The following is a 27844-nucleotide window of genomic DNA, read 5'->3' as shown; positions in this document are numbered from 1 at the left end:
ATTTTCATCATCTTCTCAGGAGTACAAGGCAGCCTGTGCAATGTACACTTTCAGCATGAAAAGTGATGATGACTTCAGACATGGGTTTTTTTAATCTGCTTCTGTACCATACAGGGGGTAAAAATGTTCTTTGTTCAGTTGTGAAAGTTACTTTTTAATCACTTGTGCATTTTGTCCCGTTTGCACCTTATGTGATAGTGCATTTATTCACAAGAATAGTTAATAAGGGATACCTCTGCATGTCTTTCTTTCATGAAGGTCACACAAAATACTACATAGGAAGATTTCCCTTGAAATCATGTATTTTTGCTACTAACAGACCTGGCTTTAGGCTCCCCCCCATCTACTTCTTATTTCATCACACCTACCATTCAAGCAAAGGGCTGAAGTGCTCAACTTTTTTCAGCTTAATTCTACATATTTGTGAGAAATCATCTGTTAATTATTATAATATCATATTTATAATTGAGTTTACCAATATTACGGACTGAAAAACAGCCTGTCAAAGTGTGACCTAGACACATACATAAATAAAGATTAGGAAAGAGGACAGAAAATTTAAATTTGAATGGGACATAGCTATTTGATTCACCAAAACCAGAGAGGAAAAATACCGGCAACAGAACCCCAATTGTAAAACATTAACTTGAGCCATATAATCAATATGCACAAATCTTTCTACTGACACGTAATGAGGTAAGAAGTTTCCAGTCTGTTTGAAGAAGTCCTGAAACTCTTCTGATGTTGAAGCATAAGAAATCTTCGATAACAAGTAGTAATAAATACACCCTCACCAAAATCAGTAACTACCTACTTCCTGTCCTCAAGGACTGTACATAGTCAAAGACAAAAGATTGATGCAAATGTAGCTCCAAATGTAATGACTTCTCATCTTTGAGAAACTTAGTGTTCAAGAAACCATAGTGCTGTGTGTGATATAAAAAGCTAAAGACTGGAACATCTTAGTGCCCAAACTTGCGAACATTTACATATATCAAAGCCAAAGCAAGTACTCTCGTGCTTCATGTTAAGCACATACACAAATCTTTGCAGGATCAGGACCCTAGTCTGCAGTTTGTGTTCTCAGTAATATGCAGAAAGATTAACATTTTACAGCTCTAAAAGCAGCACTCATTTGTTTGCTTCTCAGTTTCTCGTAAAGCCCTCTGTCATTCATACAATGAAAACTCCCAATGAGGGCTTCCCAGGCTTCCCGTGAATTTTACTACACTTAAAGTCCCAAATAAGAAGAAATTAAAGCTGTATCTATTATTAGAGGCTCAAATTGAAATGCTAAGTTTTCATCCAAAAGAGCAGGAAACATGTATCTTCATCCAGAACCTTGCTTTATAACTGATATGCAGAGGGTTAGAGAATCAGGATTTATCTTCCAGGACTTCCTACCTATGATAATGGGTAACATCTTCCAATTAATCATACTGAATATAATTTTTCAACTCTGTGTTTTAATTGGGTAATTGCAGCTAAATAATTTCACTGTACGTTCCACAGAATACTGAAATTTCCCTACTTGTGATACTGCAACAGATTTACTATCCACAGTCTTCTCAATGCACACAGCAGCATGCAGAGTTACGTATAGTTACATGATAGAGTGAAAGGCAGCTTGCACCAAAACTGCAGTGCATAGCTACACGTGGTTGTGAAAGGTTATCACCACAGCAGTCAGTGGGGAAAGGCTGCATAAGCTCAGAGCTTGCTTCTCCGTGCTGCTGGAGTTTTTCACTGCAGCAGGAAAGGGCCTGGAAGCCACTACTTAGGCATGTGTGTGGAGGGCTATACAGAATATGTAACCGAGCAGCTGGCATCTCTGTTCTCTGCTCACATAAGCAAAGTCACACTGTCTCCATTGCTATTTGTAACCATGTTAGCTGGGTGTGCATGTCATCACAATTGTAGCAATACCATATGATTTTAATCATGTATATAAGTCACGAAAATGGGACTCTTTCCTATGTGAATTAAATGCAACTGGAAGATTAGATCTTCATAAGTGCTAACCATGATGAACACTAAACTTGATTTCACAGAAACCCCATTTTGCTAGTGGCAAGTCTACTGCACTATTCTATTTATCCCCCACACCTTGACTGCTCAAATAACCTCTTCTTCTAGATCACAATATAAGAAATCAAAACTGCAAAAAAGCTACATTAACACAGAATTAAAATCAATGGCTAGTAACTCATGTTCTTCCACAATGTCAAGTTCAGCAAAACTCACACTAATGAAAAAAAAGACAGTTACCTGTTCCATAACTGATGCCTCAGTAAGGTTGCTCATGCCCATTCTACTGGTGCCAGAAGCTTTTCCCTCACCAGCATCCATAGGACACCCAGCTCTAGTGCCCTCTGGAGTGGCACCTGCATGGCATGGTATAAGATAGATAGATACAATTGAAAATACATGCCTCCTAGAGCTGAAAGGGACCTTGGGAGGTTATCTAGTCCAGTCCCCTGCTCTCTTAGCAAGACCAAGCATCAGGACCCTGACATCTATTTTGCCCCAATCCCTAAATGGCCGCCTCAAGGATTGCGCTCACAACCCTGAGTTTAGCAGGCCAACGTGCAAACCACTGATAAAGGTTGCCCTGGCTATCCCTACTCTAAGAGTTCCTTCTCGCCACCAACTCCAAGGCTGTGGCCACATTAGCCACTCCTTTCAGAGGGGCTATGCTAATGTGGCACTTTGGGATATGCTAATGAGTATGTAATGACCTCATTAGCGTAATGGCAGCCATGTTCTCTTCAAAACTGCTGGTTTCAAAATGCAGCCATCCGTGTAGCCAGGGGGTCTTTCAAAACAGACCCATGATTTCAAAAGCCACTTCTTTTCAAAACCAGATGGGAATAAGGAGCTTTTGAAATCAGGGGATCATTTTGAAAGGCCCGCCGGCTACATGGGTGGCTGCATTTTGAAATGCATGTGGCCGCCATTACATGAATGAAGTGCTGCATGTTCATGGCAGCACTTCATTAGCATATCCCGAAGTGCCACATTACCATAGCCCCTCCGAAAGGAGGGGCTAGTGTGGCCACAGCCTAAGAGTTGAGGAAGCAGGAACTGTCTTCTCTTCTTTAATTGTTTGCCCATGTTCATCCACATTAGGTGATTCCAAGCATTACCCAGACAGGCAGGCAGGCAGGTAGAAGTTTACAGCCTTGCAAATTGTTGCACAGCTCTGCCGTACCCAGCACCATCACTGGTCTGCGGGATGACAGCATAATGAGATGTGCACATATGGACCAAGGACTACATCACGGCTTTTACAAATGTTCTGGATTGGGATGTGCACCAGAAGTCCATCAAAGATATTTACGCTCTAGTTGAACAACTTGGACAATCAGCAGTAACAGGATCTTTGCCAGTTCATAACAGATGCAAGAGGTGATCTTGTTGAAAATCCTCTGAGAAGAAACCAAAAGGCTATTCATCTTATCCACTGTAGCATTTAAGAGCTGGGTCAATTAGCAGAAAGGCTTGATATGCGCAACGTAAAATGCCTAGGCTCTCTGTATGTCCATACATATATATAATTGGAGATACACATCTCCTAGAGCTGGAAAGGACCTCAGGAGGTCATCTAAACCAGTCCCCTGCCCTCTTTGCAGGGCTGAGCACCATCCCTGACATCTATTTTCCCAATCCCTAAATGGCCTCCACAAGGATTGAACTCACAACCCCAGGTTTAGCAGCTCAACGCTCAAACCACTAAGCTAACCCTCCTCTACTATCCTGGCTGGCATGGGAAGAACAGAGGCAGCAATATGTCCTTGTTCACATGGAAGGAAAAGACCATGTTCAGCAGAAAGGAAATGTAGGGCTGAAACTGGCCCTTGTCTTTATTTAAAAAAAAAAAAAACATGTAAGGGGTTCCTAGTCCAAGGCTTTGATCACCACCACTAGGAAAGTGACCTTCTGGGACAAGTACAATAAGAAGCAGGAGCCCAGTGGCTTGAAGAGTGCGCTGAGAAGCCTTGAGAGGAACAGGTTAAGGTTCCACTGGAGAACAGGGGACCGCATCTGAAAGTAAACCTTCTCAAAGCCCCTCAGGAAACTGACCATCATGTGATGAGAAAATACTGAATGACTTCCAGCAGCTGACATGGAGGTGTGAAAAGCAAAGGAGGAGAAACTGCTTTTGTAGTTGTCCGGCCCTTCCCAGTCTGCGTTCAGTCATTGATTGATGCTGTCAAATTTGCAAATGAATTGTAGCTCTGCAGTTTCTCTCTGGAGTCTGTTTTTTAAGTTTTTTTGTTGCAGGATGGCTACTTTTAAGTCTGTTACTGAGTGTCCAGGGAGACTGAAGTGTTTTCCTACAGGTTTTTGTATGTTACCATTCCTGATATCTGATTGTGTTCATTTATTCTTTTACATAGCGACAGTCCAGTTTGGCCAATGTATATGGCAGAGGAGCATTTGCTGGTGCATGATGGCATATATTACATTAGTAGATGTGCAGGTGAATGAGCCCCTGATGGTGTGGTTGATATGATTAGATCCTGTGATGGTGTCACTGGTGTAGGTATGTGGCCAGAGTTGGCACAGAGGTTTGTTGCAGGGATTGGCTCCTGAGTTAGAATTATTGTGATGTGGTGTATAGTTGTTGGTGAGAATGTGTTTCAGGGTTGGCGAACTGTCTGTGGGCAAGGACTGGCCTGCCTCTCAAGGCCCGTGAGAGTGAGGGATCATTGTCCAGGATGGGTTGTAGATCACGGATGACACGCTGGAGAAGTTTTAGCTGGGGGACGTAGATGACAGCCAGTGATGTTCTGTTATTTTCCTTGTTGGGCCTGCTTGTAGCAGGTGGCTTCTGGGTACACATCTGGTTCATCAATCTGTTTCTTCGCTTCCTTAGGTGGGTTTTGTAGTTTTAGGAGAGCTTGGTAAAGGTCTTGTACGTGTTTGTCTCTGTCTGACAGACTGGAGCAAATGGGGTTGTACCTTAGTGCTTGGCTGTAAACAATGGATTGTGTGGTGAGCCTGGATGGAAGCTGAAGGCATGTATGTAAGCATAGTGGTCTGTGGATTTCTGGTATAGGGTGGAGAGGAACAGGAGGGAGAGATGCCATGCTCAGTGAATAAACCTTGTCCATTTGGCAAAATAAGTCAATCATGTGGATGGCTTCCTGCTACCCAGGAGGACCTGCTGGACCACCTCCAGGTTTACTGCTCCAGGTTCAACTGCAGAGTATCCATGCTGAGAGGTGCAAAGACTCGAGGTTGGTGTGATAGCTCAGACCATGTTCATGAATGTGCCAAATCAATGCTGACAGGGCCACCCTGCGGTAACCACAATAACCTGTGCTTTATCTCTCTTGATCTTTACTAGAACCTAGCTGAAGAGAGGGATTAGCAGGAATACACATCAGATCTTTGGCCCCCAACAGAAGAAAGGCACTGAAGAGGGAGCCCTTTCCCAAGCTGAGGGAAGCAAAACCAGTTACACTTTCTGTTCCCCACTTCCATGTCCAGAAATCTCCAACATGTGCACCACAGCCAAAGCATCCAACATCAGCTCTGTGGAAGGTAGGGGGTTAAACAGAATTCCATCCAGGACCTTCCCACATTCAGTCCACAACTGCAGCAAAGCAAGTAATCCCTGTACAAGAAATAAGACAATGCCAACCATTGCTGCAGGGGTTGAATGCGGAGCCTAGCATGGTCATCCATGTATGTGCAAACTTGAACTCTATCCAGCAGCAGGAACTTCCCAGCTTGGGTCAAATCAGAATTGCTCTGATTAATTCTATTCTTTGAACAGGAAATAATGCGGACGTTTTGTCATTGACCAGGAGCTTTTTTTTTTTTTATTTTCTTAATGACAATCATATGCCTGGCTTATTATAACTGAGTTTTCAAGCCATGGTTTACATTACGATGCTAGCAATATGAAAGGGCGCAGGTTTAGGTTTTCTGCTCAATCACAGGCTGTAAAAGATATTTTTATCTATGTATCAAAGTATCCAAATACTTTATCAAATAAGTTTGCTTTTGTTCTATTATTAAGGCTGCAGGAAGAAGCTGAATACTGGAAGTCCATACAATCTGCGTGTGTGTAAACAGAAGATGATTGGCCCCTATACTTTAACTAACGCTCTGACATGAACTGCATGAATTTATAGGATATTTTAAACTCAAAATCTGTATTAAACCAGGACAAGTGAAGGATTCAGATATTATACATTTAAAAGTCTGTTCTAAGAGGGGTTGGGATGAAGTTTACAGAAAGTTACTCCGATGGGAACAACAGAATGTGGTAGGTACTAAAGACAAATGGGCAATATTCTAGCAAAACAGCATGAAAAAGATTTAAATACTGTTCATTTCATGTCCATTCTTACAAACTCAGCATTATGTGTTCATTCATTATTCAAGGTTTCACTAAAAGACTACTTGTTTTGCATCACCTGTTCTAGGTCAAGTTTGGCTACACATATTCCTGGAGATTTCACCACATGACAATCTTTAATGATTAATCTTGAATTCCTGGAGACTCCAAGACAATCCTGGAGGATCTGCAACCCTAGGCGGAGAGATCTGAATGTTCTAGAATCTGGATTAAATTTCTTTTCCTAATTATTGCCATCTGGGTTTCAACACATGTGAGGTAAGAATTTGGAGGCCTGAAGCGTCCAATACGTTCACTACTCACCACATGTGGCAAATAGGACACTGTGTTGTGGCAAACACATGCATACCTCTCTCATAAGAATGGGTGGCCAACCCACAGCTCTTGGAGCCTTTACATGCAGCTCCTCTGGACAGCTGCAAGCAGAGAGTGCTGTGCACAAGTGCCCCACTGCTTGGTGGGAGAAGTGCATGGCGGCAGCAGCAGCAGCCCCGGCAGTAGCCCCAGCATTCAGTTAGTGTGGTGGGGAGGGCTGGGAGTGCCTGGCTCTGTGGGAGGTCACTTACTTAGCCACCTATATTCTTACATTATTTAATAAAGTTTGTATAATGTGACAAATATGGAAAGACAACAACAAGTTTGGTGAGCTTTGACTTCCAATTGGACACCACTGGTATAAGCAATTCCACACTTTTTATCAGATGCCAGCATTTTTCTCATCTTTCTAATTACTCTTGAAAATGTATACATTAGAACATATGCAGAAACAACAATAACAAAAATCAAAAGCAACTCTTAGAAATTAAGAGGAAACAGAGCAAGGCATTAACACGTCTGTAATTAAAAATGGGGAGGTGCCTAGCTGTATCATGCTTATTAAGTTTGTGGATGATACCAAGCAGGGAGGGTTTGAAAGCAGTTCAGAGGATTGGATCAAAATTCAGAATTACCTGGACATGCTAGAGAAATGGTCTGAGACAAAGAGGATTAAATTCATTAAAGACAAATGTAAAGCTCTCCACATAAAATGGAATAATCAGCTTCACACATATAAATGAGAAATGAATGCCTAGGAAGGAGTACTGCAGAAAAGGTAGGGGTCATAGCTGACCACTAAGAGTCAACAGTGTTGCAAAAAAACCAAACAGCATTCTGGGATGTATTAACAGGAGTGCTGTAAGCAAGACGTAAATAATTCTTCCACTCTACTCTGTGATGAGTAGGCCTCAATTGGAGAACTATGTCCAATTCTGGGCACTACATTTCAAAAAAATATGTGGACAAATCGGAGGTGACATGGAGAAGAGCAACCATGTGATTACAGGTCTAGAAAATATGACTTGAGAGGGAAGATTAAAAGAACTGGGTTTGTTTGATCTAGAAAAGAGAAGACCAAGAAGGGACATGTTAACTTTCAAGGAGCTAAAAGTTTGTTACAACGAGGAGGGATATAATTTTTTTTTTCTTAACCTCTGATGATAGGACAAGAAGCAATGGGCTTAAATAGCAGCAAGTGGGGTTTAGATTGAACATTAGGAAAAAAAAATCCTAAATGTCAGGGTGGTTAAGCACTGGTATATATTGCTTATGAAGGTTGTAGACGCTCCATGATTTGGAGATTTTTTCAAGAGCATATTAGACAAACACCTGTCACGGATGGTCTAGACTAGATCATGGTTTCCCAAACTGGGGGGTGTGGCCCGGAGCATGAAGAAATTCCAGGGGGGGCCATGAGGCGACCCCCCTGTCATTTGCCCCACCCAAAGAAAAAAGAGAAGTTACTCACCTGTGTAGTAACAATGGTCCTTCGAGATGTGTCCCCGTGGGTGCTCCACAGAAGGTGTTGGGCTCGCCCCGGCGCCGCAGCTCGGAAATTCTTCAGCAGTCTCCGTCGGGTCGTGCATGCACCAATGCACATCGGCTCTTCGCACGCTTACGGTCACGTGCGCGATCCGGTCCCCACCAGTTCCTGATCAACCGCTCCAGACATCTCTGAAAAACACAAACAGAGCTCCGAAGTGGGAAGGAACGGTGGGTAGTGGAGCACCCACGGGTACACATCTCGAAGAACCATCGTCACTACACAGGTGAGTAACTTCTCTTTCTTCTTCGAGTGGTCCCCGTGGGTGCTCCACAGTAGGTGACTACCCAGCAGTAACCCCCCCCCACCCCGAAAAAGGAGGTGGGTACCCGATTTATGCGCAGCTTGCCCCTGAAAGGACTGCTGTCGACAGGCGTGTATCCTCATCAAGCATCCTGTGCATGGCGTAGTGCTTGGCAAAGGTGTCATAGGAAGACCACGTCGCCGCTCTGCAGATGTCTCTCAGCGCAATTCCCTTGAAGAAGGCCGTCGACGCCGCCATCACCCTAGTGGAGTGGGCCCTGGGCGGAACTGGCAGAGGAGTCTTGCGAAGCTCGTAACACAGTCTTATGCATGACACAATGTGATTTGAAATCCTCTGCGAAGATAGTGCTTCCCCTTTTGACCTGGATGCAATGGACACCAGGAGTCTGTCTGTTTTCCAGAAAGGCTTAGTTCTATCAATGTAGAAGGCCAGTGCCCTTCTTACGTCAAGTAAGTGCAACCGTGCCTCTTCATTCGAGTTGTGAGGCTTAGGGTAGAACGAGGGCAATACTATTGGTTCGTTGATATGAAAATCTGAAGAGACCTTTGGAACGAAGGCTGGGTGCAAATGTAAGACCACCACCTCCTTTGAGAATATCGTGCAGGGTGGTGTGGACATTATGGCTGCGAGCTCGCTCACTCTGCGAGCTGACGTGATTCCCAGGAGGAAGGTCGTTTTAATGGTAAGTAGTCGAAGGGGGACAGTAGCCAATGGTTCAAAGGGCGGTCCCGAGAGCATGTGTAGAACTAAGTCTAAACTCCATGACGGCAGTATTGGTTTCCAAGGGGGGTACAGATTTACCAACCCCTTTAGGAAGCGTGAGACAACAGGATGGGCAAATATGGTTGATCCATCCTCTTCATGTCGAAAAGCTGATATAGCCGCCAGATGAACCTTTACAGAGGATAGAGAGAGTCCCTTTTGTTTGAGTTGTAGCAGGTAGTCTAGAATCATGGGTATAATGGCATCCCGAGGTGTCAATTGCTTGGAAGAGCACCAATCAGAAAAACGCGACCATTTGTGTTCATAAGTCTTTCTGGTGGAAGTCCTCCGACTACATTCCAGGACTTGCTGTACTCCCTCTGAGCATGTAGTCTCTAGGGCGCTGAGCCATGGATTAACCATGCTTGTAGCCGAAGTCTCTGCGGGTGCAGATGCAGTATTGACCCCCGAGCCTGTGTGAGAATGTCCGACACTGTTGGTAGGGGAAACGGCCAATGCTGTGCCATGCGTAGAAGCAATGGGAACCATTGCTGCCGATCCCAGGTCGGGACTATGAGTATCATGCGTGCTCTCTCCCTTTTGGCTTTCTCCAAGACCTTGTGTATGAGTGTTGTGGGAGGGAATGCATAAAGTAGAGGGCCCTTCCATGGGATCATGAAGGTGTCCCCCAAAGACCCCTGTCCCATGCCCGCTCTGGAGCAGTATCGGGGAACATTGCTCTGAGTTCTAATATGTTTATATGCAGTGTCTTCTCTGCAGGGGACCATAAACCTTGAGTGGTTTTGTTGTCCATGTGTGCCCCCTATCCCGTATGGGAGGCATCTGTTGTAATGAAAACAGTAATTTGTGGTTGGCAGAAAGGCACCCCTGTTAGTAGATTCTTGGGGTTTGCCCACCATGTTACTGACCTTCGCGCTTCCGTTGTGAGTGACACCATCTTGTGAACGGTATGGATTGATGGTTTGTATACGGTTCCCAACCAATGCTGCAATCCTCGCATGTGCAGCCTGGCGTTTTGTACCACAAACGTGGTGGTCGCCATATGCCCCAGTAGTTGTAAGCACGTTAGGACTGAGACAGTGGGGCTGTATGTTATTAGTTGTACTAGAGACTCGATGGCTCGAAAACGGGCATCGGGCAAATATACTCTTGACATGACAGAGTCTATCCGAGCCCCTATAAATTCTATATTTTGCGTGGGGTCGGTCTTTGACTTTGAGAAGTTGATGATGAGACCCAGTGAAGTAAATGTGTTTGTGGTAATGTGTATCATCCGTAATACCTCTGCCTGGGAAGCTCCCTTTAGCAGGCAATCGTCCAGGTACGGGAAGATGAAAACGCCCTGCCTGTGCAGGTATGCTGACACGACTGCTAGGGTCTTGGTGAAGACTCTGGGCGCCGAAAAGAGGCCGAATGGAAGGACTCTGTACTGAAAATGATCTGTGCCGACGATGAACCAGAGGAAGCGCCTGTGCGCTGGATGAATTGTGATATGAAAATACTCATCCTGTAAGTCAAGGGCTGCAAACCAATCTCCGTCGTCTAGTGCCGTAATTATTGAAGCCATCGTAGTCATCTTGAAGCGCTGTTTGCGCAGATATTGCTTGAGTGCCCGTAGATCCAAAATGGGTCTCCACCCTCCTGTCTACTTCTCTGTCAGGAAGTACCTGGAGTAGAAACCTTTGCCTTGAAATTGCTCCGGTACTCTCTCCACCGCCCCTATGAATAGGAGGTGGTCCACCTCCCGCCTTAGTTCCGGTAGGTGAGAGGGGTCTCTGAGGAGAGGTGCGGTGGGAGGATTTGGCGGAGGTAATGATTGAAAGGGGATTGTGTATCCTGTGTTTACAATCTCCAATACCCACTTGTCTGAAGTGATGCTTTTCCATTGTGGGTAGAATGGCTTGAGTCGGTGATGGAACATGTACTGAGATTGGCACTGAGATACTGTCTTGGTTTCGCGACCCTCGACATACCCGTCAAACCTGCTGTCTTATATTTTGCCCTGAGGAGGCGTTGCCTTGTTGAGGTCGACATCTAGGGGCCTTGTATTGTGGCTGCTGATGACGCCCCTGATCATACCCCCGTTGAAAATGGGTACGTTGCGGTTGGTAACTATAACGGCATTGTTGAGGATAAAACTTTTTCCTTCTGTATGGTGGGGTGTATATCCCCAAAGTCCGACGTGTCACTCTGGAGTCTTTACTAGAGTGCAAGACTGAGTCGGTTGATTCGGCAAATAATTTCATTTTGTCAAAAGGAAGGTCTGCTATTTTTACTTGTAGTTCCTTGGGAATGCCTGAGGTGTGGAGCCATGACTCCCTGCGCATTACAACCGCAGTGGCTATGGCACGAGCCGCTGTGTCTGCTACATCTAATGCAATCTGGACTCCTGCTCGAGAAGCCGCGTAACCCTCCTGTACAATTGCCTTAAGGACTGGCTTCTTATCCTCCAGGTGGAAGTCCATGAGGGCGGTAAGTTTGGAGTAGTTGTCGAAATTGTGGTTCGACAAATGGGCAGCATAGTTAACCATGCGAAGCAACAGGGTAGATGACGAGTAGGCCTTTCTACTGAGGAGATCCAGTTTCTTTATATCCTTGTCCAGTCCCCCAGATTTATACTGGGACGTTTTGGTTCTATGTTGAGAGGATTCGACCACTAGCGAATTTGGCTGTGGATGACTAAACAAAAATTCTATACCTTTAGCAGGGACGAAGTACTTTTTGTCTGCCCTTTTGTTGGTAGGAGGAGTGGAGGCTGGAGTTTGCCATATGTTAGTGGCTGCCTCCATAATTGCATCATCCAATGGTATAGCTATTTTAGAAGAGGACGGGGGCCTGAGGTTTTTAAGAAGCTTGTGGTGCTTTTCCTGCACCTCCGCCACCTGAATGCCCTGAGATTGAGCTACCCTTTTGAACAGCTCCTGGCATTGTTTTAGGTCATCTGGGGGAGAAATGTCCCCAGGAACAACCGCTTCGTCTGGAGAGGATGAGGAGGCATCACTGTGGTATCTCTCCTCCAGTTCCTCGGGATCCTGGCTGTATTCATACGGTTGCACTTTTGAAGCTTCGAAGTGAGGCTCAAAATCTTTTGATCCAGCCTCTGATTGGGAAACTTGCGGTGTTCCCCCAGGTGGAAGCTGTGCACTATGGCGTTGAGGAGGAGTTGACGGAGATCTATGATGAGATGCCGAGCTCCTATGCTGATGTCCCGTATAATGGTGGCGGTCATAGCAACAGGGACAGGGTCCCGGTGATGGGGACCTGGACCATGACCCAAAAGCGTAAGGGTGATGCAGGGAATGCCGTGTCCGTTGAGATGACACCGACGTATGGGGGGAGCCTCTGTGAGGATACTCATAGGGCTCTCTGCTGGAGGATGGTGAGAGGCGTGCAACTCCATGAAATGGACGTTGAAGAAAGGGGGATGGAAGTCTGTGACAGGCTGAAGGTGTTGCTGCTCATCGAATCTCCAGGGGGGATCGCGGCGATAATGGCAACGCAATTACCTCAGGGGAGGGACTGCGGTGCCGGGTCTTTGCTTTAGCTTTTGCTCTTTCAGGCATCACTGGAGGTCTGATCGGTGCCGGAGGGCTCGGCACCGTGGCGGGTGCCATGCTAGTTTCTGCTGCCCCCCGGTACCGTGCTCGGTGCCGTTGTTCTCGGTGCCGCTCGGGGTGCTTCGCTCGGCCCCGTAGGGGTCCATGCCGAGTGTTGCCCCAGTGCCGTCGGAGCCGAACCTCTCGGTGCCGCAGTAGCCGGTGCCGGTCTGTCCGGTGCCTGCACGGCCCTCGGTGCCGTTTCCTTAAGAACCGTGGGCCCCTGCGCGGGTACACGCGCCGCGGCTTTCTCAGCAGAAGAAGCCAGCGTGCCCAGGCCCTTTGTTTCACTCGTCCCGCTCCCAGAGGTAACGGGCAGGGATTGAGCTGGAGAAGCTTTTCTCTTCTTCTGCACAGAGGAGGTCAAAGAGGCAGCCTTCCTCTTGTGCAATCCTGAAGAGCCCTCCTTATGGGGCTTCTCTGACGAGGCAGGCTGAAGTGCTTTGTCAAAGAGCAGCATTTTGAGCCTCATCTCTCTATCTTTCCTAGCTCTATTTGTTAATTTAGAGCAATGGGAGCACTTCTGGGGAACGTGTGTCTCGCCTAAGCACCGGATGCATTTGCTGTGGCCATCCGAAGCAGGCATGGCCTCCCAGCAAGATTCGCACTTTTTAAAACCAGGGGACGACATTGTCAGAGTTTAATTCTCTGAGTCCTTAAGTGCTAACAGTGCACTTAACAGTCTATTTACCAAACAATAGCAACTGTTGGCCTTTGAAGGCTTGTCAAAAATAGCGGGCCCGCCCGGAGGCGGCCTTAAAACAGTCTTTTACTTCTAAAACCAACTATATATGCGGTAGACTAATACTATAATAACTAAATAACTGTTAACTATTATTATTATAACTATTAACACGAATAAAATGAGTTTATCTGTCTTGGGCGTTGGAGCCGGAGAGGATTCTGTCTGCAGCCGTTGGTGGTTGAGAAGGAACTGGAGGGGACCGGATCGCGCACGTGACCGTAAGCGCACGAAGAGCTGACGCGCATTGGCGCATGCGTGACCCGACGGAGACTGCTGAAGAACTTCCGAGCTGCGGTGCCGGGGCGAGCCCGACACCTACTGTGGAGCACCCACGGGGACCACTCGAAGAAGAAGCCAGCCTTTGCTTCCCACTCTCAGCCCCTGCCATTTTATGTGGGTAACCTGGCGCAGCTGCTATAAAAAGCAGGCATCCAGCAAAGACCCACATGGAGCTAGCTGCCTCCTGCAAAGGTGAGTATGTGTGGGCTTGGGAGGGATGGGGTAAGAGTGGGGAGCTGGTGGTGCCTGACTTTGGGAGAGGGGAGAGGCTCAGGCAGAGGGGGGCTTGGATGGCTGGCCCCAGCATCACGGGGCTCAAGCGGCTTAGGCTGGCAGACAGGTGGCCAGCTGGCCCTGGCAGTGCATGGCTCGTGTGATACATAATAAAAGCCTTAGTATTTTCTCTGAAGTGGTAAGGGAGCTAGTTGATTGTTTTTATACAGTAGAAATTCTAGTCATATCAACATTCAAAGACTAATGAGTAGAAAAACTGGTGAAACTATGACATCTCAAGTACCAAGCAGGAAATAATTGAGCAACTGAAAATAATTTTTTAGTCAGTTTAAAAAAAATTTGTTTTGTGTTACAGGCGTTTGGCTTAATGAAGTTAAAATGCAAGTCTACACTGGAGGGGAAGGTCGAATTAAGGTACACAATTCCAACTATGTTAATTATGTAGCTGGAGTCAACGTACCTTAATTTGGGCTTCCACACCGTCTCCATTAAGGAAGGTCAATGGGAGCCAGCACATTTGTCTATCTCCCTTAGTCCTGCCAGGGGGCAAAAGTACCATGGTTGATGGAGGCGCCCTGTAAATTCGATTTAGCACATCACCCCCTAGACATGCTATATCAAATTCCAAAAGATCAACCGTGGCAAGGTCAATCTTCCTAGTACTGAAGACATACCCTTAATATTTTTTTTAAAAGCCCCTGGTAACAATTTAACACACTCACCACACCAAGTAAGGGATTAGAGATCACAAACATCTCCAGAAATCCAAGCCAAAAAAGACCAAATTTGGTATTTCTGATTTTTTTTTGGTGATATAAAGAAGTAAATGAGGACCCACCTCTCCCCTGCTTTTTTTTTTTTTTTTGGCACATCACCCTTCAGATGAAGTTAAATCTGAAACTGCATATTACACCAGATCATTACATTATATTGATTTGACCTAAATGAAATACTAGTATGTTAAAAACACATCAATCTACATTTCTCATTTCTCAGGAGAGATTTGTTTTCCATTTGAAAGTCAGGTTTGTAATAAGCCCTTCCCAAAAAAGTATTGCCTGCAAGGCTACTGGTCCTGTGGAAGTTCTTCAAGCTTTCTTAACTGCAGAGCTTTCTGAAGCAACAAGTGCACCTCTCTAGTAATTACAAAAAGCACCTGGAGCAGACATCCTATAGTTATGCCACAAATATCCTTGGCATATGTCTGGCTACTATCGCACTTCACAAAAAAGTCTGTGGTCATGAAGAATTAGCTCCACTTCTTCAGAATGTTAACTTGAAGGTGGGTTTTTCCTTTGCTAACTATCTGGGAGCAAATTAGCCAAGAATTTTAAATAAGCTATAGCCTAAAGGTACAGTAACTTCCCAACTTGACAATACAAATTCAAATGACAGAAAAGAGCAACACACACAGCAGCAGCAAAGAAGAGTATTAAAAACACAACATACTTTGGCTGTGTCTACACTAGAGAGTTTTGTCAACAGAAGGGGTCTTCTGTCGACATAACTCAGGAAGCATTTACACACATAAAGCCTTCTGTCAACAGAGTCTTGACAGAACTCTGAATTTGTCTTGACATTGTTATCCCTTAAAATTTGAGGAACAACACTTCTGTCGACTGAGAGAGCTTCCGATTCCCCAGGCAGCCCTGTTTGCACAGCTTCCGGTCAACCATTCTGTAGACAGAGAGCAGGGCAGTCTGGCTACTCTGTTGACAGAGCAGATTGCTCCATCAACCTGCTTTTGTGTGTAGATGCACTCTGTCAACAGAGTTTCTGTTGACACAACTCTCCCTCTTGACAAACACTACTGTCAACAGATGCTTCTAATGTAGACATATCCTTTACAGAGAAGAAAGGTACCCTGGCCAATACAGAAAGGGCTAGAGCCTCCTTCCTAATTTTAAATAAAAGTTCTCTCTAGCCAATGAACAAGATGCTGTTTTAGTTTTACATTCTGCAAACTGAAGGGAAGATGACAGTTTTCATGGAAATTACTGGAACAGTCTGAATTCATTTTATGCGTACGTCTCCAAAAAGCAAACCCCAAGTAATACATCATTTTCTGCAAGGTATGCTACAGCACAAATCAGAGACAAGTCTCTCAAATGCATCAAGTCAAACAGGCAGTTCGAAGAGAACAAATTAAAGAGCAGTGATTTCTTCACAAAGCTTCCCAACCGCCCATCCAAACACTTTAACTACAGGATGCACCTCTTAAAACCAGCACTGTCTGGTCTGCAACACCTTTGGCCTGGCAGAGCCATGGATGCTCCTGGACCAGAGAGCTTGAGAGGCTAATGGTGGTAGGGCCAGCTGGAGCCAGGGCAAAAGCCTTGGCAGCCTTGCTGGGGACAGCACTGAGCCCTGCAGAAGGCTCAGGGAGCATGGGGCCAAAGCCAGCACCCCACGACTGGAGCTGGAGCCACAGCCCCATGGCAGCAGCACAGGACTGGGGCCAGAGCTGGATAGCCATAGCCCCTCATTTGCATTTAATGAAAACACTTAGTAGGCATTGTAATTTTTATTCATACATTTTTATTGCAAACTAATTTGTGGCGTAAACAGTGGTCCTAAACTAGGGGCATGTGTATGCAGGGGGCTATGCAGAGGTCTTCCAACTCATCGAGATATTTGCCTAGTTTTACAACAGGCTAAAGCACAAGCACTAGTGAAGCCAACACAAACTAAAATTTCAGTGCCTGACTTACACTGCTCTATATACAATACAAGGAACTGAAGTACAGTATTTATAGTCCAATTGATTTATTTTATAATTAAATGGTAAACATAAGAAAGTAAGCTATTTTTCAGTAGGTGTGTTGTGGCACACTTGTATTTTTATGTCTGATTTTGTAAGCAAGTACTTTTTAAGTCTAGTTCTACACTGGCTGCAGAAGATCAAATGCTTAGGTTTGATCTTCTGGGGTGTCATTTTGACCCTGGAACTCCTTGCAAGCCACAACATTAAGGAATGTCGGCAGGAGGAGTGCTCCCATTGATATTCTGCGGTGAGGACAAGGACCAACGTCAACTGCTGAAAAATCGGTTTTAGGTATGCAATTGGCACACCTAAAATTGCAGAGCAGCCATTGACATCCCCAGTAAGTGTAGACATAGCATATGTGAGGTGAAACTTGGGAGGTATGCAAAACAAATCAGACTCCTGAAAGTGGTACAGTAGTCTGAAAAGGTTGAGAACCACTGGCCAAAACTACTTACCAATGACCATACTTTAAAAATCTGAACAGAGGTGCAACAGAAATGCTCACTACAGAAAAGTGTACTCTTGTTCATATTCAGTATGAACTAAATGAGTTATAATTCCCAGCATCCAAACTGTATCCTCTGTTCTTTGTCTAAGATAAAAACGCAGTACAACAAAGGAATGTCTTGTCATTGCAGTCACCAAAAACAGAATCTGACTTTGCTGATCTTGCTTCTCAGGCGTGCTATGTATTAAGTTAAGCTCCTGACCCTGCCACAGCCATTATGGTGGAGCACTTAGTACTTGAGCAGTCTGACCAACTTTAATGAGAGAACACATGGTAGTAAGCACTATATTCTCCAACAAGTATTTGTAACACCAGGCATACGTTCCTAAATAGTTATGGATAACAATTTTAACACTAACTGGTTCTTCAAAATCTGATTTTAGAGTATTTAAATTTTCATTAACTTTTACATTTCCTGTTTTAAAAAAAAGGTAAGTTTGTCTTTAAGTCATTGCTGACCTGTGTGTTGTTTAACTCTTTTCGAACTAGCTTGCTATGACAAATACCACCATATAAAAAAGCTATGTTAAAACTCATTAAAATGTTTGCACATCTAACCCAGAGCATAAATCAGAAATACTCTGTCGTTTCAATGAGTAGAAATGCATATAGGCAGTTCGATGTTTCCCTATGATACCACTTTTTATGTATTGCCTGCTTTCCCAATCAAAATTCAAAAAATTGGATGCAAAGTTGTTTCTGTTTTCCTCAAAACTTTGTTTTACTGTCTCATTATTTATTCAACAGAGTTGTAGTTCCTTTTCAAAGATTTTTTTTAAATTGGTATGTTGCCATCTGGTGGTTTATTTCAATATTAAGCATCCTAATAACCAAAAATGCTATTATCATTATATCCAGATGAGCATCCCAAGGAAGACAAACATGTTTGTAATGTTCATTTTTGTTCTGAACAGCATAACTCACAACAGTAGTTTAGCAAGAAATGCTGAAATCATTAAATTTAAAGTAGTATGCTCCGCTTCTCAAGTGGGCACGCAGAAAAAGGCATATTGTGATTTTGAAAAAAATACTTATGTATAGGCCATAAGCTAGTCTTGAATAGGTTTCACTGGACTACAGCATATACAGCATATTAACAGACTTCCCAACTTCCACAAATTTATGGCAAGACATTTGATTTCTAAGTAAAAGTAAGCCCCACTTGTGATCATCTGACACAATGGCGGGGGTGGGGGGGGGAGAATGAGAGTTTCATCACAAGATGACAAATGAGGCTTGATTTTACTTAGTAACCACTGTCAGCCCCATTTATGACATATCTCATAGAAAGTGTAAGAGAGTTGGCAGAGGTCACCCACTATCAGCCTCCTCTGTCCTCACCACCCAAGACTAACAGCTGAAATCCCAGCCCACAGAAAATCCACCTTGGCCAATCCCTACCCGCAAAGAACTTACACTCCTCTGCAAAAGAACAAGATACAACGCAGAGATATATATCTTATGCAATGCAAAAGAAAAACAAATTTAAAGATAGATCTGATAGCAAGTTTGGTTGGAGACACTGAAGAGTCAAAATAAGTTAAAAGATTATTTCTTAATATTTATGAGGTTTTAAACTGTTTTGTAGCTGGCTCCTGCAAACAGCTCTTTTCATTCTAATCCACATCACACAAAATTTTAGCTGAAGTCCATTGTTTTTGTTGACTCCAATTTGCTTTGTAGTTGAAATTACTTCTACATTTGGTATCTCTTAGTAACCAAGAAAATTGTGTGTGTTTATAGATATACAGCCGATTGCATAGACTGCTTAGCACTCTCCATCATCCCCTTTAAATGTCCCTTTGTGTAGGAACTGGCTGACTGAACAGATTTTAATTACTGAATTCATCAGAAAATAAAGAAATCCTGTTTTCCATGTTTACTTCCATAAAGAAAAACAATGTGTAGGCTCCATTACTACCACACTTTAATAAAATCATGTAAATAAAAAAAGACACAAATAAATCCACAATAAACAAACCCACAGCCAGTATATTTCATCCAGCAGTTCTGGTATTTAAAAATATTTATTCTAGGGCCCAAATACAATTCTCATCCTTTTTGAATATTTTGGGATTTAAAGAATCCTGTAATTTGTGAATTATTTATTCATATCTTTTTGGCATTATTATAACAGGTTTCTTATGTAAATGTGTTCTAGGAACCTAATTGTACCTTATATAATATGTACAAATTGGTAATACAGGTTGACCCCGCTAGTCCAGTACCCTTGGGATCTCACTGGCTCTGAATGAGAGAATTTGCTGGACCATGGGAGGACAATATTGTCCAGTGGCATTACCAGCATTTCCATGGTTTATTTACTGGGCCCTTAGAAGACATTTAGGGTTACATTACAGATAAATAATACAGAACACTGAGAACCAGGACTAGTGGCTGGAAAGAAACTTTATAGGACCACAGGAACCTTGGCTACCCCCATGACAAATGGTGGTCCAGCTAACTAAAAGCATGCCAGATTACGGATGCGGCTGGAAGAGAGTGTGCTGGACTAAAGAAGTTTAACCTGTACCACAAATCACTTGAGCGACTGAATCAGTTACACATAAAGGTAGAAGGAGTACTGATAGGTAAACATTTAAATAACATATTCTAAATAATCCATTACATGCTTATTTTTAAAAATGAATGATACACTGAGATCCAAATGGATACTAATAATCACTATTTCATTACAAAATATTTTTTTAAATTCACCTGCTCTGTAAACAGATTTACGGATCATACCATGTATAATTTCAGCAATCTTTGCACATTCCTGAAAATACTGTTGTAGAAGACATACAGTATTTCTTACTTTTCCTTTGACTAACTTTTCAGAATTCAAGAATGAAAATAAAGTGTTTAAAACCATACAATGAATCTTCTATTTAAGTAGAGTTTCAGCTCTCTTCTAGAGGAGGATTTCTATTCAGTATGCAGTGCAACATAGCTTTTTCTACTCTGAATATAAAAGACTCTCGTGCTTTGTATATTAAGATGGATTCAAACAAAGGATGTTTTCTTATGAGAATGAACATATTTCCTAATCAAGTTCTATGCAGCTACTTTATATGTGAAAATAAAAATAAATCAAATAACATTTGCATAGACTAGAAGCACTTTAACAAAGATTTTTAACCTACATACCTATGGCCACACAGCCAAGTTATTTTGAGATAACAGCTGTTATCCTGAAATAACTTTGCTGTGATCAACACTACACATACACTACTTTGAAATGAATTCGAAATAGGGGGTGCGTTATTTCAAAATCGGTAAACCTCACTGCAGGAAGAATAGCACTTATTTAGACATGGCTATTTTGAAATATGTGCTGTTAAGACACAAGATAACACTTATTTCAAAATAGCTATTTTGAAATAAGTGTTATTCCCAGTTTGAATAGCACCTATTTCAAAAGTTATTTCTAAATAGGCGCTATTTCAAAACAAGGAGTGTGTGCTGACTATGTATTTCAAAATAGCTAAGTGCTATTTCAAAATAGATTTCTGTGTGTAGCAGCTTATTTCGGAATAGCTGTTCCAGAACAGCTTATTTCTAAACAAGGCTTCCGTACAGACATAGTCTACAGGACCTGACAAGACCAGTTTCTGTCATCATTGAATGTCTCATAATTTCCTACTCTATAACATTGTAGGTGCCATCTGTGAACTTATTTTTAAAAGTGAATATCAAAGTTAAGATCAAATAGTTTTGTTTGGTGGTTTTCCAATTTATATTTTCATATGAAGTCATAAGTTATCCTGAACTTTTGCCTTTCCTTTCTAGATGCAGAAAGAAATTCCATTCACCTTGGCATCATCTCTGATTATGCTGCCATCCTCGAGGAAGAAACAGCATGCACTATGAAGGAAAGCACAGTCTGGTTAGATCAGCAAAGCTGTGCCATCCAAAATTGTAGCAATGTCATACAGAGATAGAATCTATGAGATGGAGCTGTTTAATCTTTTCCCTTCTGCCCTAAAAAAGCGTAAGCACTGCATTAATAAAGCAAATACTGAGTTTGGAATAGAAGCTTTTTTATCTCACTTTATTAAAAGTGCTCAAAAGTAACCCTGGTAAAACTACTCATTAAAGCAATACACAACTTTTTTTTTTCTTAAAAACTCTAGCTCCACCTCCCAAATAAAAAAGTTAGGTATACCTCTGGTACAGACCGCCTGCTGCAAATTGGAAATCAGCTCCCTGTGATCCCCAGAGAAAGCCAGACAGCAGTCAGGGCCAGGAGCAAGTTCTTTTGGGTCACTTAAGGAAATCCAGTCCAGTTGTTTGGAACCTGCTTTAAGCTCCCAGATGCTTACAGTCTCTGCCTGCTGGCATTTTCTAACAGAAAATATGCACTGAAGAAGCTGACAAATTAAGACTAGAGCCACTAATAAAAAATGCTTTCCTCACCTCACCAATTCCTCCAGGTTTCTGAGGGCTAGTCTGCACTACTGTGCTACATTGGCATATCTGCACCAACGTAGATGAGCCTCTGCAATACACCTGGTTACGTATTATTCCAACAGGAGAGCACTTTCCTGCTGGCATAAAAACAGTAAACTTTCATATCTGGCATTCTATTATTCAGAACTCTCAAATTACTGGTATTTTACTCATAAGTAAATTTTAAATACATTTTTGTAAATTGATTATATGAGCTATACCTATCTCTTAGAGCTGGAAGGGACCTTGAGAGGTCATCAAGGCCAGTCCCCTGCACTCACAGCAGGCCCTCTCACATCCCTGACAGACTGCTTTGAATTTTTTTTAATCTATTTGCCCCAAGTCCCTAACTGGCCCCATCAAGAATTGTACTCGCAACCCTGGGTTTAGCAGGCCAATAAACAAACCACTGAGCTATCACTCCCCAAAGGGCAATGTAGTGAGAGTAAATACAAATAAATACAGCACATACAGCATAAGTTTGCAGTATACAATACTACTTTTGTTGGTAAGTAAAGTACTCTGCAGACATTTTTGTTTGTTTCTTAATATCTAATCTTGGTTTTCTTTAGTGTTATGCATTGCTAGGTATACCTCTCTATTATCCAGAATATTTGAATATGTGGCAACCTTCTGGTCCCAGGTCTGCCACACATGAAAGAGTTTTCTGAGCTTCTGTCTCATGTTGAGAAGTATTGTCAGGAGAAGAGCCTCTCACACCCTCTCCACAACACAGCATGGTGTAGACACCACTTTATAGCGAGTCTACACTAGGTCTTACCGTCGACTGCAGATATGCAATTCTAGATATGGCAATTGCCGTACCTAGAATCAACATCTCTACAGTTGACTGTAAGGTCTGTCCTCACTAAAGAAAGTCAACTTGAGCGTTTTTCCTGTCATCCTCCCTTACTCCTTGCAAGAGCAGAAGTACAGGGGGTCGACTGCAGACCCCAGAAAGATTGATTGTGTGTGTCTTTACCAGACATGTGAAATCAAACTCCGGAAGATCAACCCTGAATAGGTCAATCTCTCAGTAAGTGCAGGCATACCCTTACATTGCTCACATGGGGAGGTTTTTCAAATTCCTAAGCAACATAACTTACATCAGCTGAAGAAGTAGTTTAGACTATCCTTCAGATTCTCTTGGAAGTGCCAGGAGTCTGAGTCATACCTAGCACTCCAGCAGGAAACTGACTGGCTCGTTTTTTATTTATTGTTTGTGTGGAGTTAGAGGGAAAGCTTGTTTATACCACAAACACTATTCCAGAGAGCAAAAAGTCCACTAGAGATAGAAGACTTCTCTGCAGCAAGTGCTGCCTCCTCTTGCTGCTAATACAAGCTGAAATTTACAAAAAACTGTACATGTAATCAGCAAGAAGAGAACAGATGGGGAAAGGAATGTTTATTCTCCCCCACAAATACTGATTTTACAGTTGCCAGCAAACTTTACTTTTTTAAAAAAAGACATTTCTCCATCACTTCAACATCCACATCACAACTAGATTGACCTATCTGTGCACCCTCTATAACTATGCGGTCATACTTACAAAGTGTCACTTCCCTCATTTTAAATATTGAGCTGGAGCCAGGTGCACCCCCATTTGTAAGCAAATATTCCTGGAGTCCCATATCCTTTGCAGTATTATAGCAGCTAGGACACAAGTTTCCACATAAATCTGTGCAGAGAACATGGATTTCCTTAAGACGTGGTGAGAGAAGCCCATCTGCTCCTGTCTTAAAAGTTGCCACTAGAACACATCTAAGAGCAAATATCAAACAAAAAATCCAACAGAGAGAAGTCACTACTGGCACAAGTTCCAGTGCAGCAAGAAACAAAAGTAGCTCAAGCAAAATTGCAAAAAATACACAACCAGGAACAGGAACAAGACCTCCACTAATGCTTCTAGCACCCACCCCTACTATTACAAGCGGGGCTGGATTACTGTAGAGGAGATCACTCTAAATACAGATATTTTGTGGACAGAACCAAAGGTACCCCAGAGACTGATGGCCCCAACAATTCCTTGGAAAGCCAGGACTTCTTCCCCTGTCAAGAGCCCAAAGTAGACCCAAAAAGAGAGATGGCATCAGATCTGGCTCCCAAAACCCATACAGACACTTAGCAGGACAGTGCTGGTAAAAGAATGTCTTCTGAGTAAATACTTTGTGCTATGACACAACTGTGTAAGAGTGTTAAACTTTTGTCTAAGTACAGTAAAACCCCAAGCTACATGGGGGTTGTGCTCCTCGCAAACCCCACCTAACTCACGTTTTCCGTAAGTCGGGGGAGGGTGACTCCTCCCTCCTCCTCTGCACCCCTGGGAACCTGGAGACAGGCACACCACCACCTGGTCACTTTCTAGGCTTCCATTCAGCCGTGGGGAGCGGGGAGTCAGAAGCCAGACGCTCTAGCGCCTAGTCAGCTGCTCCTGGCTCCCTGCGGCTGAGGGCCTTCCCCAACACACCTCCCTCCTTCCCCCTACTCCAAGCCCCCAGCAGACAGGTGCAGCAGCGCCTGGCTCCTGTGTCCCTGGAGGCTCAGGGGAGGAGGAAGGGGAGAGGAGGGAGGAAGACCCTCAACCCCAGGAAGCAGGGAGCCAGGCTCAGCAGTGCCTGATCAGTTTCCCTGCTCCCTGAAGGAGCCAGGAAACTAGCCCAGCACTCCTGCACCTGGCTCCTGGGAGTGAGGGGCATCCCTCCTCCCGCCTTCCTGCCAGCAGCAGCATCGCCCTGGCTTCTCCCAGCTGGGGGATACCAGGGGAAGCCACACAGCTGCTACTTGCAGCACTCCACTGCCAGCTCCAAGTAGTCAGGGTAGGAGGTTTTAGTATTGGCCTTGTAAACCCAGGGTTGTGAGCTCAATCCTTGAGGAGGCCATTTAGGGGTCCAGGGCAAATAGATTAAAAAAAAAATCTGTCAAGGAGGATGGCTGTCCCTGCCCAGAGGGCAGGGAATGGTCTCAATGACCTGTTGCGGTCCCTTCCAGCTCTATGAGATATGTATATCTCCACTTGGGACAGCCCTGGGCAAGGCTCACCTAAGTATTAACAGTGATGCTGCATTTTTTCATGTATGCCTTCATCATGTCCTCATATTGCTTCGTCTGGCCCCCAACACTCCTCCATCCTTCCTTCAACTCCGGAAACTATCTGTTGTGGAAGGCACTAAACAGACATCTGTACCATATGACCAGTGCAATGAGGTTGTTGGTGAATGATAATGGCTTCAGTGCAGTCATATTCAACTCTTCCAGGACGATAGCATTCATGCACCTATCCCACCAAGAGATACTCAGGATTCTCCTGAGGCAGCATTGATATTGTTCAAGTGCCTTCAAATAATGCTCATATGTAGTCCAGGTTTCCCATGCATTTGACATAGACTATGTTTAGGGCACCTTTGCTAGCCCCCCTCCCTATGTGGGATAAGCAGAGGAGATCCTAGACAGGGCTGTTCAGTCATGGATTCAGCAGCTGGGACCATTCTACCACCTCAGTGCTTGAAAGAGAAAGACTGATACATATATCTACAGTCCACGTGCTGGTCCATGACTAAAAGCTTACTGATCTGACAGACAATCCTGCTCCCATTGCCATTTGCCAGTCACCATAGGGATTAAGCTTAGGAGAGTAGTGCATACGAGATGCCCATGTGTGACTTCTTTTAACACAGAGGGACTGTTGCACTACAGCCACCACACAGTCTTTAATGGAGAGAAAGCCCAAGTGCAATAGCATAGGATCCATGATGATTGGGAGCCTCCCGTCCACTGAAGCCTTTATTTACCTTCTCAGCCATTGTAGCATTGCCCTTGCTATCTTCTACCTGCTCTGCTACTGAAGACTTTTAGGATCACTGATTATGCTATTTGTATATATGTAACATTTTTGTATTTAAATTTATGATTACTGGCTCTATAACTACATGTCAAAATGTTTGCTCCAGGGTAGCACTTACAAATTATTTAGTCAGCACCTCTCGGACAGACTATACAAGTTGGGCCATCAAAAGAACATTTAACTCTCAATGGAAATGCCCACCAACACTGAATGAACTTTCCTGAGATCACACTGTTCGAGGTACAGTAAGGTCTCGGAGTATGCAAGGGTTCCGTTCCACGCACCCTCACATAAACCCAGATTTCACGTAAGCGGAGGTCTGCCTTTTTCACCAGCAGAACACATGTTCTGCAGCTGGAAAAACAGCGGAAAGGTAAGTCCTGGGCTGGGGGTGGCAGATGGGGACGGTTAAGCCTGGCGGTGGGTTGGGGCTGTGGGAGGCAGGCAGGGGGGTGGAGGCTAAGCCTGGGGTGGGTTAGAGCTGCAGGGGGGTGAAGAGTAGAGTTGAGCCAGAGCTGTGCATGGGTGGTGAGCTGGGCTGCAGGGGGGCGGGGAGTTGAGAAAGCGGGCAGCTTGTGAGCCAAGGGTGTTTGACCAGAGCCGTGTGGGGCGGGGGGAGGGAGGCTTGTGATTCGGCAGGGTGGTTGCACCGCAGCCACATGCGGGGGGGACAAGCAGGCGGCTTGTGAGCCAGGGGGTTGCATTGGAGCTGCACGGGGAGGGGGAGGGAGGCAGGCAGCTTGTGACCCAGCACAGGGGTTGCTCCGGAGCCATGTGGGGCAGGGGGGCAAGTGGGCAGCTCGTGAGCCAAGGGGGTTGCACTGGGGCCATGTGGGGCAGGGGAGTGAGTCGGTGGCTCGTGAGCCAAGGGCGGTGCACTGGAGCCGTGCGGGGAGGGAGGCAGGTGGCTGCACCGGTGCTGCACGGTAGAGGGCATGAGCAGGCAGCTTGTGAGCCGGCGGGGGGGTCACACCGGAGCTGTGTGGGGTGGCAGCTTGAACCAGAGCCACTTGCGAGCGGTTTAAACCAGGCCAGGGGCAGGGGGGTGAGCTGGAGCCATGTGAGAGAGGTGGTAAGCCAGAGCCAGGCGTGGGCGTGCAGGGTGAGCCGGAGCTGAGCGCAGGTGGTGAACAGAGCTGGGGGGGAGCTGCTCTGGGGCCATGCAGAGCTGAGGGGAGTTGAGCCAGGACAGGGGGAGTGAGCTGAGCAGAACTGGAAAGTGCAGTACAGGGTTTACAATAGGAGTCGGGGTCAGATGCATAAGAGCGGGGTCGAGTACTCTGAGTTCGCGTACTCTGAGACCTTATTGTATATGCGTTCTACCGTGACCAAGCAGTCACGCACATATATGTGACTGCCCGTGTGATTCCAAACACATTCTTGTTACTGTAGTTTGCCACAGTGAGAACCCTGGGTTTCCTCCTCATGGGAGAAGCTATAAAAGTCCCTGGAAATATTTCCATTTTGCCTCTTTCCCATTCTCACATCTGGATTAAGGATTTATACTAAGGAATAGTAACAGAGAGATAATGGTTAGGCTGTATTCTAACAAAACAAAAAACTCATGTAGCACTTTAAAGACTAAAAAAATAATTTATTAAGTGATGAGCTTTCATGGTGCAGACCCACTTCTACAAATCTGGAGATATTAAGGAAAGCATTCTAACCAAAGGTCTGAGGAACGTCCAGTGATTTGAAAGCACTCAAAGACTTGATTTAAATCAGCAGTTTATTCCACCACTGCTACAAGACTGAACCAAGAACTTTGCAATTATTGCATGTATTTGATTTTTGTAACCAATTTTTGTTCTCATCTTTCTTTTTTATAACAAAACCTCTAGATTTTAGACACTAAAGGACTGTCAACAGCATGATTATTGAGTAGGATCTGCACTATAAGGAGCTGATTTGTTGCTGGTCCTTTGATATCAGAAAAAAAAACTTTGACTAAATTGGTTTTAAATAACCACTCAGCAGTAAATTCAGTGTTTTTGCTTGTGAAACATGGACTGGAATGCCTAGGAAAACTGCTCTTCTAACTTATTAGCCAGCATGGTGAAACAGAAGCTTATATTTGTTGCTGGTTTGGCATATCTTATAGGGGACAACTCTCTAATCTTGGGGTGTATCTGTTCTATTTCTCAGCAGTTTGTCCTTTATTTGTTATTCTCAGTTGTGACTCACAGTGGCACAGTTACA

The 27844-nt window shown here is 44.3% G+C and overlaps 1 protein-coding gene across 10 annotated transcripts in view; it reads right to left on the bottom strand.

Annotated features, from left to right (window-relative positions):
- Positions 1–27844, bottom strand: part of SRPK2 (SRSF protein kinase 2) — a 241489-nt gene that overhangs the window by 201694 nt on the left and 11951 nt on the right. For 6 of the 10 annotated variants that reach the window (XR_012648501.1, XM_075016708.1, XM_075016718.1 and 3 more), the window contains exon 1: positions 8160–8288. The exons of the other annotated variants lie outside the window; for them this stretch is intronic. Coding sequence is in view for 5 of the 6 variants with exons in the window: in XM_075016708.1 (XP_074872809.1) it covers positions 8160–8277 (118 nt within the window). In the remaining variant the exon portion in view is untranslated. Of the gene's footprint in view, positions 1–8159; positions 8289–27844 lie in introns of those variants that run through there. 10 annotated transcript variants of the gene reach the window in all.

This window comes from Carettochelys insculpta, chromosome 1 (genome assembly GCF_033958435.1).
Source record: "Carettochelys insculpta isolate YL-2023 chromosome 1, ASM3395843v1, whole genome shotgun sequence".
Lineage (NCBI taxonomy): Eukaryota > Metazoa > Chordata > Testudines > Carettochelyidae > Carettochelys > Carettochelys insculpta.
Note: the sequence above shows the minus strand (reverse complement) of the source record. Positions and strands in the feature narration are given on the sequence as shown.